This window comes from Acromyrmex echinatior, chromosome 5, assembly GCF_024713525.1.
Source record: "Acromyrmex echinatior isolate Ae372 chromosome 5, ASM2471352v2, whole genome shotgun sequence".
NCBI lineage: Eukaryota > Metazoa > Arthropoda > Insecta > Hymenoptera > Formicidae > Acromyrmex > Acromyrmex echinatior.
The window spans coordinates 1,684,999-1,701,505 of record NC_141856.1 but is presented as its reverse complement, the minus strand read 5'-3'; the positions used below and the strand labels follow the sequence as shown (position 1 = coordinate 1,701,505).

The 16,507-nt window shown below is 31.7% G+C and overlaps 1 protein-coding gene across 6 annotated transcripts in view; it reads left to right on the top strand.

The window, feature by feature from the left end:
• The first annotated feature begins 8,905 nt into the window (after window positions 1–8,905).
• LOC105143045 (formylglycine-generating enzyme) overlaps window positions 8,906–16,507 on the top strand; it is a 64,853-nt gene continuing 57,251 nt past the window's right edge. The window contains exons 1-2 of one of the 6 annotated variants that reach the window (XM_087406703.1): window positions 8,906–9,579; window positions 15,997–16,123. In XM_087406703.1, coding sequence (XP_087262829.1) covers window positions 9,036–9,579; window positions 15,997–16,123 — 671 coding nt within the window. In that variant the 5' untranslated portion in view covers window positions 8,906–9,035. Of the gene's footprint in view, window positions 9,580–15,951; window positions 16,124–16,507 lie in introns of those variants that run through there. The other 5 variants (XM_087406701.1, XM_087406702.1, XM_011051023.2 and 2 more) reach the window with 5 other exon arrangements.

Below are 16,507 nucleotides of genomic sequence, written 5' to 3'. Positions count from 1 at the left end.
AATACTTTTGCACATGGTTGTATTATACAATGACATATATTCTAAGCAAAATAAAATTATACTGTGAGTTATAATTACGGCTTATATTTACTATATCGAGTGATTACAAAAAAATAGATTAGCACCATAATCACGACAGATTTAGATTTCTTACCGAATTAATCATCAATTTCTTATAATCTATGTGGTCTATGAATCGAAAGATAAAATTAATTCTTATAAATCATGTGTGTATCAGGTTTGTTCTTACCGTTATTTGAATCGAAACTATTCAATCTTTTGTAGTCTTCTGATTTCATCGAATAGAGTAGTGTTTGTACTTTTTATGCTCAGTGCTTGATTTAATACATTAGAATGTGTCACGATATGTGATAAAAATGAATATAATTTATATATTATTAGGTGTTGGAATTAATTCGTAGCGTTTTTAATGAAAGAATGTTATTTATTTCACATGAGCATTAAAAAATACATTAATGAAAGTACTTCCCATCACTTGTAAAACGCTACGAATTAATTCCAACACCTAATATTATTCGCAGAAATCTTTCCAGCAATTCAGGTCTCAGCGAAATTGGATCTCTGGATCGTGCTAAGGCTGCGCTAGAGCGTAGAAAAAAGCGCTAATGCTACAGGCATAATCTTATCCTCTGTAGTATAAAATCATCAGACCGAATCCTGATTCTCTTATCGACGAACTGCTTAATACAATATTTCTCTGGCTACAATCGCGCTAGAAAGTTAATCGCGTAAAACCTACAAATGTCACTTACTCTCTGAAGAGAGGAACTTTTGAAACGAGCGTACTCACATGCATAAATGTGTCGTATCTGTGTGCACGAACATTAGTCTGCACTGAAGACAATTGAAATGTGACAACAGCATGTCCCTGTCTTGCCGCTCGGCGTTCGAAATGGAGAATTTTTTTAAATTATAAATTTAAACTACTCTCTCTTTCTCTCTCCCCCTCCCTCTCTCCCCTCCCCCTTTCTCTCCCTCTCCCTCACCCCCTCTCTCTCTCCTTCTCCTTCCTCTCTTTCTCTCTCTCACTCTTTCTTTTTTCCCTTCCTCTCTCCTTAGTATCTTTCTATCAACAGTACCAAGTCGATATGCAGATTACGATTTATTGTTAGCCTGACAAAAGATGACCATAATGCAGTGCAGATTACGATTTGTTATTAGCCTTACCAGAGATAGACGAGAAAATCATCGAGTTGAAGAGGAACAAACGATAAAAAATTTTTCATGCACATGAATATGCATAAATATGTATAAACATACTCCACTTTCACCAAACTTGATTTTTTCCAAAACTAAAAAAATTATTCTTTTAATTATTTTTTATGTTTTCACATCATTATTATTATTTTTATTACACTAAAAAATAATTTTACAAAAAAAAGTGATGTATGAACATGTATATGGACATACTTCTTATATAATTATATATATTATGAATATAAATATTTAGAATATAAATATTTATATGTGCTTGGAAAAAATGTTTCATATATAATTATATAAAATTCATAAAATTATAAATTTATATAAAAAAAATGATATATTTTATATACAATTATATATAATTATACATAAAATATAATATTATATATATATAAATATGTATTATATATATAAATATATATAAAATATATAAAATATATATAAATATATATAAATATATATATAAATATATATAATACATTTTAAAGCCATTTAATCATGATGATTTTTTGTTCTGTTTAAATATATTTTTCAATTTATTATATATGTGATAGATTTTAGAAATATTTCGGTTAAAACATTTCATATGACATATTGCAGAATTCTTTCAGAATTATTGCACATGACATGTGAAAGATTGAAACATATCTAAAAATTTTCCGCAATAATCAGTGCTATATGGATATCTACAATTACTACTATATTTTTTATTAATTTTAGAAAAATCTTTGAGTATATTCAGTTCATTTTTTCACACATTGGCTGTATTCAATATATTTAAATCCAGTGAGAAATTAAAGAATAAAATCTATCATTTTACAGAATTTTACAACAATTGCAAAACTGCTTTTTCTGTTGAGTCACTGTTAATTTTTTCAACTGACGTTTTTTATGCTATCCAATCACTTTTAAATTTTTCATTTTTTATACACAATCAATACATCTGTCATCTTGACAAAGACTACTTTAAGACAGATTTCAAGCAACATTTGAATTCCGCCCTTAGTATATCAAAACAACATAGAGAATCTAAAAAATGGTTCTTTTTAAACCCCTAAATTATGAAAAAGATTCTTTCTTCGTTTTATGATATCAAAATCATTTTTATTATAAGGATGACAATCAATTACATTTAATATTAGCTTAAGTATAATGGCTTATGACATCTTAAAATGTGCGACTTAGTATAACTAATTCGATTTCTAAATGTCATAAGACAATCATAGAACTTTAGTACAAAAATTTATAAAATATTTTATTGGTTTTTTTCATTAAAAAAATGTTTTTTATTAGATTGCTGTATTCTAGTCGGCATATTCGTATGATGGTGTGCACATAAGGGGATGCTGGAGTGTCCTGTTTTATCATTAAATTTTGAAAGCACCTTTCTCATAACTGTGTTTATGGATTGAAAAATCCTTCTCCACAATTAAAGTATCGACAACAACGCAAAGCGCCAGCTACATTTGAATACGAAAAACGAAAAAAAATTAAAGACTTACAGTTTTGTTATCGGCTTCTGTAGTCAACACATCACAATATGTGTTGCATATAAGAGTTTCAGATTTTGCACGTTCATGAAAAGTACCTAGCGTATTGCGGAAAACCTAAACGAACAATCCCATGCTTTTAGAAACGCGATAGGAGTTTTAGTTTAAGGGAAAGGTGCACCCAAAAATTTCGTTTGTATATTACGAGTGAAATTGACGTGTAGCCATGAAACTGAGCAGTATTTTAGTTCCGCGATATTCCGACAGCGGCGCTGTCATGAAAAGTGCGTCGCTGAACCATAGGAATGATCTGAATTATCGACCTACTCAGGCCCATATCAATCAAAACGTGCCCTGGTCAAAGTTTTTTCTTTTGAGAGGAAAAATAATAAAATAAATATGATACTAGTTATTTCAATTTTGTTGAAATAATTTCTTCCTAAACACGAAACATACCATATTATTTACATATGAATACAAATGAAGATAATTATTTTAATTACACTGTTCTGTCTTTTACATACATTTTATTTAGTAAATTATTGATGCATATATATAAAATAACATATATATATATGTATATGTATGTATGTGTATATATATGTGTATATATATATATATATATACATATATAATAGCATGCATGCGCGTGTGCGTATGTATGCGTGTGCGCGCGCGCGCGCGTGTGTGTGCGTGTACATGTATGCAACACATGTTTAAACTTTATTTACTGAATTATTTACACATGCATATATCAAGGTTCGGAACGTGATGTGTTTCGGTTGAGCTTTCTTTCTGCTCGGATGTCGGAACGACAAGCGTCAATCTCGTAACAGACGTAGCATATAAATGAAATTTTCGAATAAACTTTGCTCTTATACTAAAGCTCGTAACTTGTTTCTGCAAGCATAGTATTGTTCTTTGAGGTTTTCTGTAAATCGCCAGCTACTTATGCAAGGTCTGAAATTATTGTATACAGCACATTTTTGACTCGGATGTCGAGTCTTAGTAAGAAGCGCCATTCCTCCTATCGGTCGCGCGCAAACGAAGTAGTATTGCTATTCAACTATAGAAATGGATTGAACCATTGTAAATAAACCAGCAATATATTATCAGCCGGAAACGACATAATAATATATTTTTGTAAATATATAGAAATATATATCAGGATCGTTGTTTAGAGAAGGAATCGTGCGTTCTTGATGCATCCACGATGATGCCAGAATCGATAGAAATCACATTCTTGAATTGCAGAACGAATTATTGAAACAGAAGTACGACAGAGTGAGACAGAGAAAAAATAAAAAAGGATAGAAACTCCGATTGTAATCGGTGAGACTCCGCATGCCGAGCTGGGCTCGTCGAACGAAACAGCGAGTCTATCCTTCAGAGTCTCTCTCTCTCTCTCTCTCTCTCTCTCTCTCTCTCTCTCTCTCTCTCCTCTCCTCTCCTCTCCTCTCCTCTCCTCTCCTCTCCTCTCCTCTCCTCTCCTCTCCTCTCCTCTCCTCTCCTCTCCTCTCCTCTCCTCTCCTCTCCTCTCCTCTCCTCTCCTCTCCTCTCCTCTCCTCTCCTCTCCTCTCATCTCCTCTCCTCTCCTCTCCTCCCCCCCCATCTCTCTACGGTCGCATGTTTCTAAGGACCGAAAATGCTTTCTGGAAAATTTCGGCCGCTCAATGTGTATAATTAAGAGGAGAAGGAACATTATAGATAACATATAAGTTTTAATAAATTATGCTAATCCTATATCACTCCAATTTATGTATAATAGCAAAAATAATTTCAAAACACGATAATTTACGGGATATTGATATTTCTATGATTTTTCATGAGTCTTATATACCACGTTCATAGAAAAGATTTGCAAGACCTCGACGTGGTCTCACGCGTAAAATGCGAGATCTGAATGTTAGAGATCTCATGATCAATTCCTTTTTTCTTTTTTCATAAATTTTTTTTTTTAAATAAGTGACATTGTTAACAAACATATATTACAGGCTAAATATATTTTTATTTAATTATTGAAATTATATATGTATTTCTAAACGTTTTAATTTACCTTTAGAAAAAATCCAAAAAAAAATCATGTTTCTGTAATAATGTTACGTCGATCAGTACTTTCTGTGAAATGTTATATAATTATCATCGGAAAGAAAATTCTGATAATCAATCAAATCGCAAAAGTGTGATTAATATTATATAATTATAAGGATGATGTCAATATAATTTTATAATTAACAAATCAAAAAGCCTTTATATGTGCCTTTATATGCAATATATAAATAATTTTTTATTTATCTATTGAAGTGATTCGATATTCTTCCTATAGTTATTGGAATACATGTTAAATTTTGGATCGACTTTTGAAGCATCGCCTTCTTTCCCCCCGCCGCCGCCGCGCAATGCTCGACGGCTGAGCTGCACCGAATCGCGCGCGGATGTGTATCTCAGGAGCGTTGCACTAAAAAATATGTTCCGTATCTTCTAACAAATTATCAATCCTTTACTTTCCTTAGTCTTCTGTGATGTCTTCTTTATTCAACATGCCTTCTTTATTCACATGTTGAATAAAGAAGACATCACGGTGTTATTGAATTTGAATCATTCCAGTTTAAAATTACGCATCTCGTTCTGTATCGACTCTTATTAGTCTTAAATCGATATTATCAGTATTCTATATTAAAAGATATTACATTTTGTGGCACATAAGCGTGGTCAGTAGCTCTTTGAAAGAAAACCGAATATATCCACGTAATGTATAAAAATAATAAAGTAAATATTTTAAAAGTACATAATATTTAGTAAAATGTATATTAATATGATGTTCAATCACTATTATTAAGACAATAACAATTATGTAAGAAGGAAAATATTTTTATGATAATTTTCATGCTAAAATGTTGTCATGATAATTTTCATGTTGGAAGGTATGATAGCAGCATGTTTCTTATACTGTGACGCTCCTGAGATGCATGTCTGCGCGCGATCCAGCGGTTCAGCCGTCGACTGTAGAGCGGTTGTAAAGGAAAAATAAGCAGCACTTCAGAAATTGGCTCGAAATGTGTAACTAGTTCTGAGCAAACTAAAATACACATATAATTTCTATAATTTTATAAAAATATATTTGGAGTAATATGTTCATTAATAACGTTATTTGTTTAAAAAAAAAATTAAGAAAAAAAGGAAAACGCAGGATTGAACATAGGATTCTCAACATTCTGATCTCGCACCTAAACGCCCGAGACCACGCTAAATTTTTGCAGACCGCCTCTATGAATGTGGTACATAAAATACATGGAAAATCGTAAACTATGATCTGCAAGAACTCAGCGTGGTCTCGGGCGTTGGGTGCAAGATCAGAATATTGGAGATCTTATGTTCGATTCTGCTTTTTCTTTTTTTAATTTTGATTTAATAAATAACGTTATTAATAAACATATTACTCCAAATATACTTCTTATAAAATTTCAGAAATTATATACGTGTACTTCAATGTGTTCGAAATTAGTTGCGCATTTCGAGCCGATTTCTGAAATGCTGCCTACTTTTCCTTCACAACCGCTCGACGCTTGACGGCCGAACCGCTCACGCGTGGACGTGTATCTCAAGAGTGTCATAGTATAAGAAACATGCTGCGACCATATCTTCCAGCAAATTGTCATGAAAATATTTTCCTTCCTACATAATATTGTATTTTCTTAATAATGATGATTGATCATATCAATAACTCATCATATTATAATAACTATATAATAACTTAATTTTACTAAATGTAATGTACTTTTAAAATATTACTTTATTATTTTTATGATACATTCAGTTTCAAAGATTACTGATCACGTTTTTGTGCCACAGAATGTAATATAAAATTTTACTTTACCGCATCATACATCTGGTGATCTATTTGTATTTTTTTTTAGTGTAATAAACCTGGAGAATACACTTAAATGACGTATCAATAATAGAACTTCAAAGATAATAGAGAGTTTTTTTACAATAACGTGGATTTAGATACGGTGAACGCCTTTTCTTAATTAGTCGCTAAGGAAAAGATAATGTGATCATGATATCGATTATGTATCTTTTTTCTTAGAGTGATAAATAAAAATTTTTTGTATGTATGTGTATTTATATATATATATATATGCATACATATATCATTTTGCGTGACGCTGTATGTGTAGAAAACAACGGCGTTATACGAGTCAATCAGCTGTAACCAGTATGACCCGCGTTCACAGTATCATTGCCGCACAACAGTACTGTCAATGTAGTGTAGTGTAGTAGTGTTCTACACACAACCATATATATATGTGTGTGTGTGTGTGTGTGTGTGTGTGTGTGTGTGTGTATGTGTATGTATATATGTGTATATGTATATATATATATATATACATATTTATATAGTGTTTTTTGTCCATAAAATAGAAAAAATGTAGTAGCAGAATATTGTCTGCCTTTGATAAGAGAAGGTTATGGGTGCTTTATACAAACGACTCAGTACAATACAATACAATAATCATCCTTGTATTATCGAACAAGATTGTAATGATGCACCGTGTCGCACTGTGTCTCTTGTTGGAAGGCACTCTAGAAGGCCAAAATTGGTTATTGTGATGTGTGTTTCTTGTTGGCACTCTATAAAGCCAGAATGAGAAAGGTTAGCATCTTTATGTTATTCGTGAAAATATCACTTTTATTTATCATAGAAAATATGATTAAATTTATTGTTATAACAATAAATTGCGCTTTGCCTAATTATGATCCAATGTCAGAGGCGTTCATCGTGGGCTGACTATTTTTAATTTACTGCCAGATGCGTTAATCGTGAGCTGGCCAGCTATAACAAAATGTCACAGCCATAAATCATATTTTGGCTAGTTATAGACAAATGTCAGAGGCGTTCATCGTGGGCTGACTATTTTTAATTTACTGTCAGAGGCGTTAATTGTAAGCTGGCTAGTTATAACAAAATGCCACAGCCGTAAATCGTGCTTTGGCTAGTTACAGATAAATATCAGAGGCGTTTATCGTGGACTGACTATTTTTAATTTATTGGCAGAAGCATTTCGATTATTAAATTTGATGAAATACAATTACGGAACCAATTTATAGAATTTTGCGTCTGCAATTAAAGAAATGCAAATAGATGCATTGTCATGATGGAATCAAAAGCTAATTGCTTGACATAACTGAAACAAAGAAACTAATGAAGAAAAAAAAACTGAATATCAGTAAATAGCTTCTTTGGAACTTTACAACTTTTGTCTGAAGCGTTTATTCTAAAAACGTTATGTAATAGCCTTAGCACAAGGATGGTCGTAATTGAATCGTAGAACGTGAATCATAGGGCAACGCATTATATTTTGGCGTACTATACATGCCAATACAAGTTCACATTCCTTTACGATTAGTTATAGTCACTTTTATCGATATATCTATTAATTAAATATCTGTATTTTATGTATATTACAGACTTTTAGTACTGATGATATATATTAGAACACGGCCTACATTGCATGTGTATATAATACAACTAAATATGTATATAATGCAATTAAATTTCTAAGGTCCGATTCTACAAATATAAGATTAACTTCAATTATGTTTATTTTTTTTTCAATTCTAAAATTGGAAAATTTTCCAAAATAAATCTTATATTGTGGAACCGACCCTAATACACGTCCCTGTTAAGATGTAGGAAACGGAAAAAAATATCGATAATTAATCGATCGAATTTCCTTCATGATCATATTAATTCAGAGGACGTAAGCAGCTTATACATTGGAAATGAAAATCTGTAATATCGACCTTGATCAACTTCGGCCTTCGCTCCAGCAAAAAAGTATCCGCGGTACTTTATCACTAGATATATGACCATCAACACACATCTAGTGACAAAAAACCGCGGATACTTTTTAGATGACCCAATATATAGTTTATGTAATAGAATATTAATACATTTATAAAAATGTAATATATACCTAATGTTAATACTTTTAAGCAAAATAAATGTTTTGTGCATGTAAGATTGTAGAGATGAATTATATATTTCTGAATATATTGTAGTTGTGAATGTAGCAGGATTACGAACCAAATATCGATTTATTATCTCCAGCTTTGAAAAGTGAACGTATGTACCCTCAGAAAACTGGATCTTGCTATGTAGTTTACATCCACTTTTTCAGAGGGCAGCATTTTATGGTTACAGGTTAGACCGTCATGTCCTCTCTCAGGTTTCTCTCGGATACAGCTGTAAAGAGTCTTACAAAACTTGTGATTTATCTCGTGACTTGTGGGTCTTGTAAATGATTTAGAACAGTCATGTTTTGTTATACTAAAATGACTGTCTTGAACTTTTATGAAGTTCTAATGTTAATCGGATATTTTTACTTGTATGTAAACGCTGTAACGGATAATAGTAACTGTCAGTGCAACAAATTGAATCGACAATTACTTTTTAGTCCCCGAGAAAGATATTGCATTGTGAATAATATTAAATTCAATACAAATAGCGTGACAGGGGAGAAAATAAAAAAAATGGTTAAAATTAACGCCGGTACATATTTCATAGGAACGGACAATCCAGTTTTTGTAGCCGATGGAGAAGGACCAAAACGCGAAGTAGTATTAGATAATTTTTTTATAGACAAATTTGAAGTGAGTAATAAGGAATTTATGACGTTTGTAAATGCTACTGGTTATATTACCGAAGCAGAAAACTTTGGGGATTCTTTTGTCTTTGAGGGCCTCTTAACACAAATTACAAAAGACAAAGTCACTAAAGTAGTTTCTCAAGCTCCTTGGTGGTTACTTGTGAAGCAAACCTCATGGCAACATCCAGAAGGTCCCAACTCGAATATTACTTGTACGTATAAAAATAAAAATGATGGCAATTATTTAGAATATCCCTCCCCCCTAAAATCTTAATAAAAATATTCATTCGATGCGTATTCACTTAAAACGAAAGAATCTTCGGCGAAAAAACGGCGATCTGCCTTGTGAATCAAGTTATTAAGTGTTAGCCCGAATCTACAAATGATTTTTAAGCATTAAGCCGTAAGAAATGGATGAATCATCAATCAATTATTCTCCTCGCATTCAATTGTAATTGGTCAATTTCTTATGACTTAAGGCTTAAAATACCTATTGTAAATTCGGACTTAAAATTCGAGACTTTAGAGGTTAAGATATCTGTCATCCCGACTTGATACAGCGCTATGTATACGTTCTGCTTTAATTACATAAATTCTCTGTTTTACAAACATAAATTCATGGCTTTAAAAACACAAATTCATTGCTTTTAAGAATATAAATATTGACTGCATTAAAAATAAAAATTCACTGCTTTAATGATACAAATTCATTGCTAATTAGCGATGAATTTTTGTTTTTAAAGCAGTGAATTTGTGTTTGTAAAGGAGAATTTATAATTAAAGCAGAACGTATAAGCAGCAGGATACAACAACATAGCGCAGGACTGCATTCAGAATCATCGTCTGGATATACTCAGATATTATCTATAATGCAATCTGGAGATACTACGTATAAATATATACTAGTGTCACTGCTACTGCAATATTACTGCAGTATTATTATTATTGATATTCAATAGTATCACTATCCTGGTAAAAATTTGTTTCGTAATTTTTATACGAATTGGAACATTTTTCAGAAATATTTGGAAAGTTTATATCTTCTCTCAGAATTTTTCACAAGTGAATTCTGAAATATTCTAAAATTTCTCATCCCATAATTAAAAAAAAAATATTTTTTAATTTAAATATAATAATATAAAAAGGGGCTATGAACTACTCAGGATGTTATGTAAGTAAAAACTTTTCTAAACAATCAAAATTTATATAACAGACGTTTCGACATTCTATCGGATCATTCTCAATGTTATAATTTTAAATTGTTACGATAACGGCGCAAGATGCTCGCAAATTGATCATATAATGAACGCATGTAATAATCGCATGTTATGGAATTATGTATATCAGGAAAAGGCCTTGATACCAAGCAGCATTCACATAGGAAACTTGATGTAAGTCGCATACAGAAGTCGCATAATGATAACATGTAGGCTTATCATCCTTGTGAACTTCTTCTCAAAAATACAATCGATTGATACAACGAATTCAATGTGAAATTAATGTACAAACGTATCATATTTCTTGTACAATTGTAATTAAATAATATTTGATCATCCAAAATAAAATAAAATAATAGAATACAAAGTGCACATTATTTAACTGCAGTTGTGCAAGGAATATGAAGCTTTTGTACATTAATTTTACATTGAATTCGTTGTATCAACCGATTCTGTATGCGACTTATATCAAGTTTTCTACTGCTTGATATCAAGGTCTTTTTCTACCATAATTTCACTAATCAACATGCTATTATTACACGCGTTCATTATATGATTAATTTTCGAACATCTTGCGCTGTTACTGATAACAATTAAAAATTATAATTTAACATTGAGAATAAAGAAAGTTTACGTCCGTCTATAAATTTTGATTGTTTAGAAAAAAGTTTTACTCATACAACATTTTGAGTGGTTCATAGCTCATTTTCATCTTATTTAATTCTTTTAATTATTGAACTGTTATTCTTTATTGAATTTTTAAATTTTGTAATTTTTTAGATTTTGTAACATTTCATCAGAAATTATACTTACAAAAAAATCTTAAAAATCTTATGATATTTTATAATTAACATATATGAAAAATTCTGAGAATAGATATAGATTTTCTGAGAAATGTTCCAATTTGTAAAAAAATATAAGAAAGTTATAAAATTGTATAGAAATTCTGAAAAATTATATAGAGATTCTGAAAAATTTTATGAAAAATTCTGAGAAAAATTTTTATCAGGGTACTGAAATGCAATAGTACCTATCATTGTTGAGCTAGTAGTGTTACTACTATAGTAGTATAAGATGACATATAACGTAACATAGAAAGTTCAGTAGAAGAATTTTCAGTAATTATAATATTTGGCATAAAAAATTTATTAGAGTAAAAAATACATATCATTAGAACAATTAGTATTTATTATTTCAGCTAGTATAAATAATATTTTATAGTATTATTAAACACAAGTTATCATAGGTATCATCATTTCTATTATGTTTAATATTAATTATTTTTTTTTATACGTGACTCTTTCATCTGACTCTTTCACACATCTTTGACCAGATACGTTACAACTATCCATTAGCATTATAGTGTTCATAATTCTTCGAAAGAGCAGTTCCCATACAATCGCAGAAGCTAAACGAAGGTACAGATTCAGGTAGGTGATCGCATGGGAGCATCATAAAATTAATTCTCGAATTCATAAAAGAAACTTCTTTTTTATTATAATTTCGTCGTATATTCTCTGAAATATAATGATAATTAATGATACTTATTTTCAGAATAAAACTAGTGAAATTTTAATGAAATTTTCTCATTATTATTACACTACTAGTGACACTATTTGTCGAATTTATTTATTGCATTAATGACATTAGTACATTTTTAGACGGGACGATAGTGTCGGCGCTAACATATACAAGGGTGAATCAAATATAAATCGGAATTATTATTTTTTTAATTTATTGAAGCACTATAAAGATACATAGTTAAACGTACAAAGTTATTTCTTTATATAATCTCCAGACTTAGAAACTCATTTTTCCGGTCTCAATCCGGTCCCCGGGAAGGATAGGTAGATTTTTTATTCCGCTATCGTAAAATAAAGGTGCTTGTAATACTAGTCGATCACGTACGAACGCTTTGACAGCAACATCATCTTCAAATCTCTGTTCTCCAAACAGATCTGCTTCTTTAGTAGTCCAAACAAATGATAATCGCAGGGCGATAAATCCGAATTATAAGAAAGGTGTTCCAGAACAAATTCTCAATTTTTTGTCGAATTGGGACAGCTGTATAAGGCAGGACATTGTCTTGCAGCAGGATAACATCTCGTATTGGAAATTCGCATCATTTCCGATGATATGTCAGTTTTTCGTCCCAAAGTTGACAGTAGTATGCGGCGTTTACAGTATGACATTCATGGAGAAAATCAATGTACAAAACTTTAAAAGAATATATATATATATATATATATATAGAGAGAGAGAGAGAGAGAGAGAGAGAGAGAGAGAGCTCTCGAAATAAAAATACAACAACTGAAAGAAGATAAAGACAATGAGAGCGTCAATACAGCGTGGAAATTGGTGCGCAATTATAATAAGAATTTCAATTAATTCACATAATATATTGTACTACCATGTCGATACAAAAAATTTTTCTTGTACGTTTTAGTTTGTTTCAAACAATCTTCAACAAGTTGTGAACAATTTCGTCGGTGTCTTATAAGAAATATAGTTCACAATGTTGATTAAGTAATCCTCGTCGGTGTTTTGACAAATAGTCCGCAATATTAGAGATATTCTATGTGAGATCAAAAGATGAGCATATCTCTACTGTCAGGTTGAGAATTACCAAAAATGTCTCTTCGCTTTTAAGCCAAATGACTGGCTGGAAAGAGCAATATGCAAAGCAATTAGTTACGTAATTATTAACATACACTTTTTCAATTATTTATCCTCCGTCTCCATCACAATCCTCAGATCACAATCACTTATTCCAGCGTAACACGTCGATTTAATAAAAGAATACAAAAAATTTTTTTCAAAGTTATTGTTATAAAAAAATAAAATAAAAAATAATAAAATTATTAAATATGATATTCAGATGAAAGACACTTAAGCGTCAAAATTTGTAATCTGAGAGCCACGTCCGCACAAATCAATATATGACTATTATAATGTCAAACTTAAAAACAATTAACGAAATAAAGGCAAATACACAAAGTCACTATTTAAATTTCTGTAGAATGTTCACATACGAGTGGTGCAAAAATTCCGTATCTGATTGGAGATTTAAACTACTGGTTTGCAATTTAATATTCAAAATTTCAGAGATGAGCCTTTTGTTCAATTGTCTTTTTATTGTCTAAGATTTTGACATTGTCCCATTTAAATTTATGACTGTGATCTAACCTATGCTGAGTGATGACAGATTCACAAGAAGTTTTTCTATTAATTTGATTTTTGTGCTCCTTTATTCGACCCGTTTGCCCAATATAGATTGCATCATAATCTTGACATTGTAATTTATTAGATGACATTCTTATTAGAACTTGGAGGGAATCTGTCTTTATGGACTTTAATGATCTTATCCAGTTTATTAAGGCTACGAAAACAAATATTAGAATTCAAGTCTTTCGTGATGTTCTTGAATTTCTCTGAAATTAAACATAGATAGGCAAGAACCAAATCTTATTTACAGGCTCATCCTGAGTACCCTTATCTTGTTTGTTTGTCACATTATGTATTAATGATTTTACTCTTGAGTTGATAACATTGATAAAATCAAGGGGACAATCGTTTTTAAGGAAATTTGTGACTATTAAATCAATATTTTTAAAATATTTTGGATGCGACACTACAGCCTTATCTGCCATGCCAATGATTATGCCTTTCTTTTATGTTAAAGGATGGAGAGAATGAAAATTGAGAAACCTACCGGAAGTGGATGGAGATAAATTGAATTTTCTAGAAGTAACTTTAATTAAGAATCAAAACACATTTAACAAAAAATTTAATTGGTTTTACAAACCAACCTTCTCCGGTAGATTTCTCAATTATTTCCAACATTTATTTCCATCGTTTTCAAATTTCAAATAACATTTTCATAATTATTCCACATTTTTTTCAAGTTCGAATTACGCGGTATCATCACGTCCAAGCGCACAGCAAACAAACATTCAGATAAGACGAATATATGTTGGAGACACTTTTATTACATTGGTTACATACGTATGGCCCTTCCAGTATGTTCTAAGTTTGAAGCAAAACGAAACGTACAAGAAAATTTTTTTGTATCGACATGGTAGTACCATATATTATGTGAATTCATTGAAATTTTTGTTATAATTGCGCACCATTTCCGCGCTGTATTGATGCTCTCATTGCCTTTACATTCTTTCAATGTACAAAACTCCTTCGAAATAAAAAAATACAAAAAACAAAGACAAAAGGTTATGAGCATAAAACAACGTATTATAAAATAAAAATTTTTAAACCATTGATAAATAAAACATGTCATCTAGTTAAAATATAAATTTTAATTTGCCGGTAACAAACAAAACAAAACAATCGTTTCGATCCCTGTTGGATCATTATCAATGTAAATGAAAACGATGGAAATATTACATAGTTAAGACATACAAAAATCAAAGTTCGCTCTCGATCGCATCATTAATAATCAAACTCGCTCAATTTAGAATAAATGTTCTGAAAGAATTGATATTATCCGGATAAATTTAATCTGTCGGACGTATCCTGTGTCCTGGCGCGCGGAATTCGATTTGGCAGCAGGATTTCCTTCGGCCCCTTAGGAGACTCTACAGGATCTTTGCTATGCAGGAGACTCGCATCTCGGTGGCGGCATCCCAGTAATCGGCTCTGCTTCCGACTTTAGTTCCAATCTTTCAAAGGAAGTCTCCAAAGGAAGCTCCGTTGTGGAATCTCTCGCCGACACTGGGCGTAGAATGGCCATCTCCGGCTGCCGCCCTCATTATCTCTGCTATGTGCCTGTAATATTGCCTGTAATAGCCTGTAATATTATGTAATGGAATAAAGCAAAAAGTATTAAAATGTAGAGCGATATCATCTGCGTGCTCCCTTCCTTGTATGGCGCTAGAATGCTGGGCGCCCCAGCCAATCCGTCCTCAATCGTTCCTCTGCTGAATCTCGGTCCTGACAATCTTCTTTTTTTATCGTAGACCGATAAAACGATAATGTAAAATTCACAAGATCACAAGGGGGTCGCCATTATCCTGTAAAACTTGCAGCACGATAGCGCACGAAAGAACGACAAAAACTGATACAGAAAATCTACGGTACGCACAAATATACGAAACAAACGCGAAACAGAAATAATGCTAAAAAGGTGCGCAGATACATCCGCCTTCTAAAAAGTGAAAGGACACAGAACGCCAGAGTTGCGCTGTTCAATCGGGTCTTACGACCTTGTGATGGACGGAATACATCACGTCACAACACTGATCTAGCGTAGTACACGTGACTGAATTCGCTATAAGATTTGAGGGAAGGAGGGAGGAGTATTCTAATTACGGTATACTTTTTTAAATCAACAATTAATTAGAAGGTATTTAGTCAGAATGGAACATCCTGTTATTCATGTTTCCTGGAACGATGCAGTTGCCTATTGCAATTGGATGGGAAAGAGATTGCCAACTGAAGCAGAATGGGAAGTTGCATGTCGTGGTGAACTCTCTGATAGACTTTATCCTTGGGGAAATAAACTAATGCCAAAGAATCAACATAAGTAAGTTGAACTTATATTTATATAATTTTAATTTGGAATTGTAATTGTGAAGGAGACGGGTTTCCTCATTGAATTCAATGATATTATAGACTCATTCGATGAAATAAACAAATCCGGTAGAAAAAAAGTATCGCTCTGCAGTCTGTTCAGCAAACCGAAATATTAAGTTGACAACTATTTAAGTTAGGAAATTTGTCACATCCACGCCAATACTGCGATATGAGCATGCGCTGCGGTTCTTCTTCATTCATGCTCTGTGACTTCGTGTGCATGCGTTTTAGAGACTTTTCGCTGTTTTAAATATTTATTTGCTTTAAAAATACAAATTCTCTGCTTTAAGAATAAATTCTCTGCTATAAGAATAAAAATTATAGTAGAAAATAA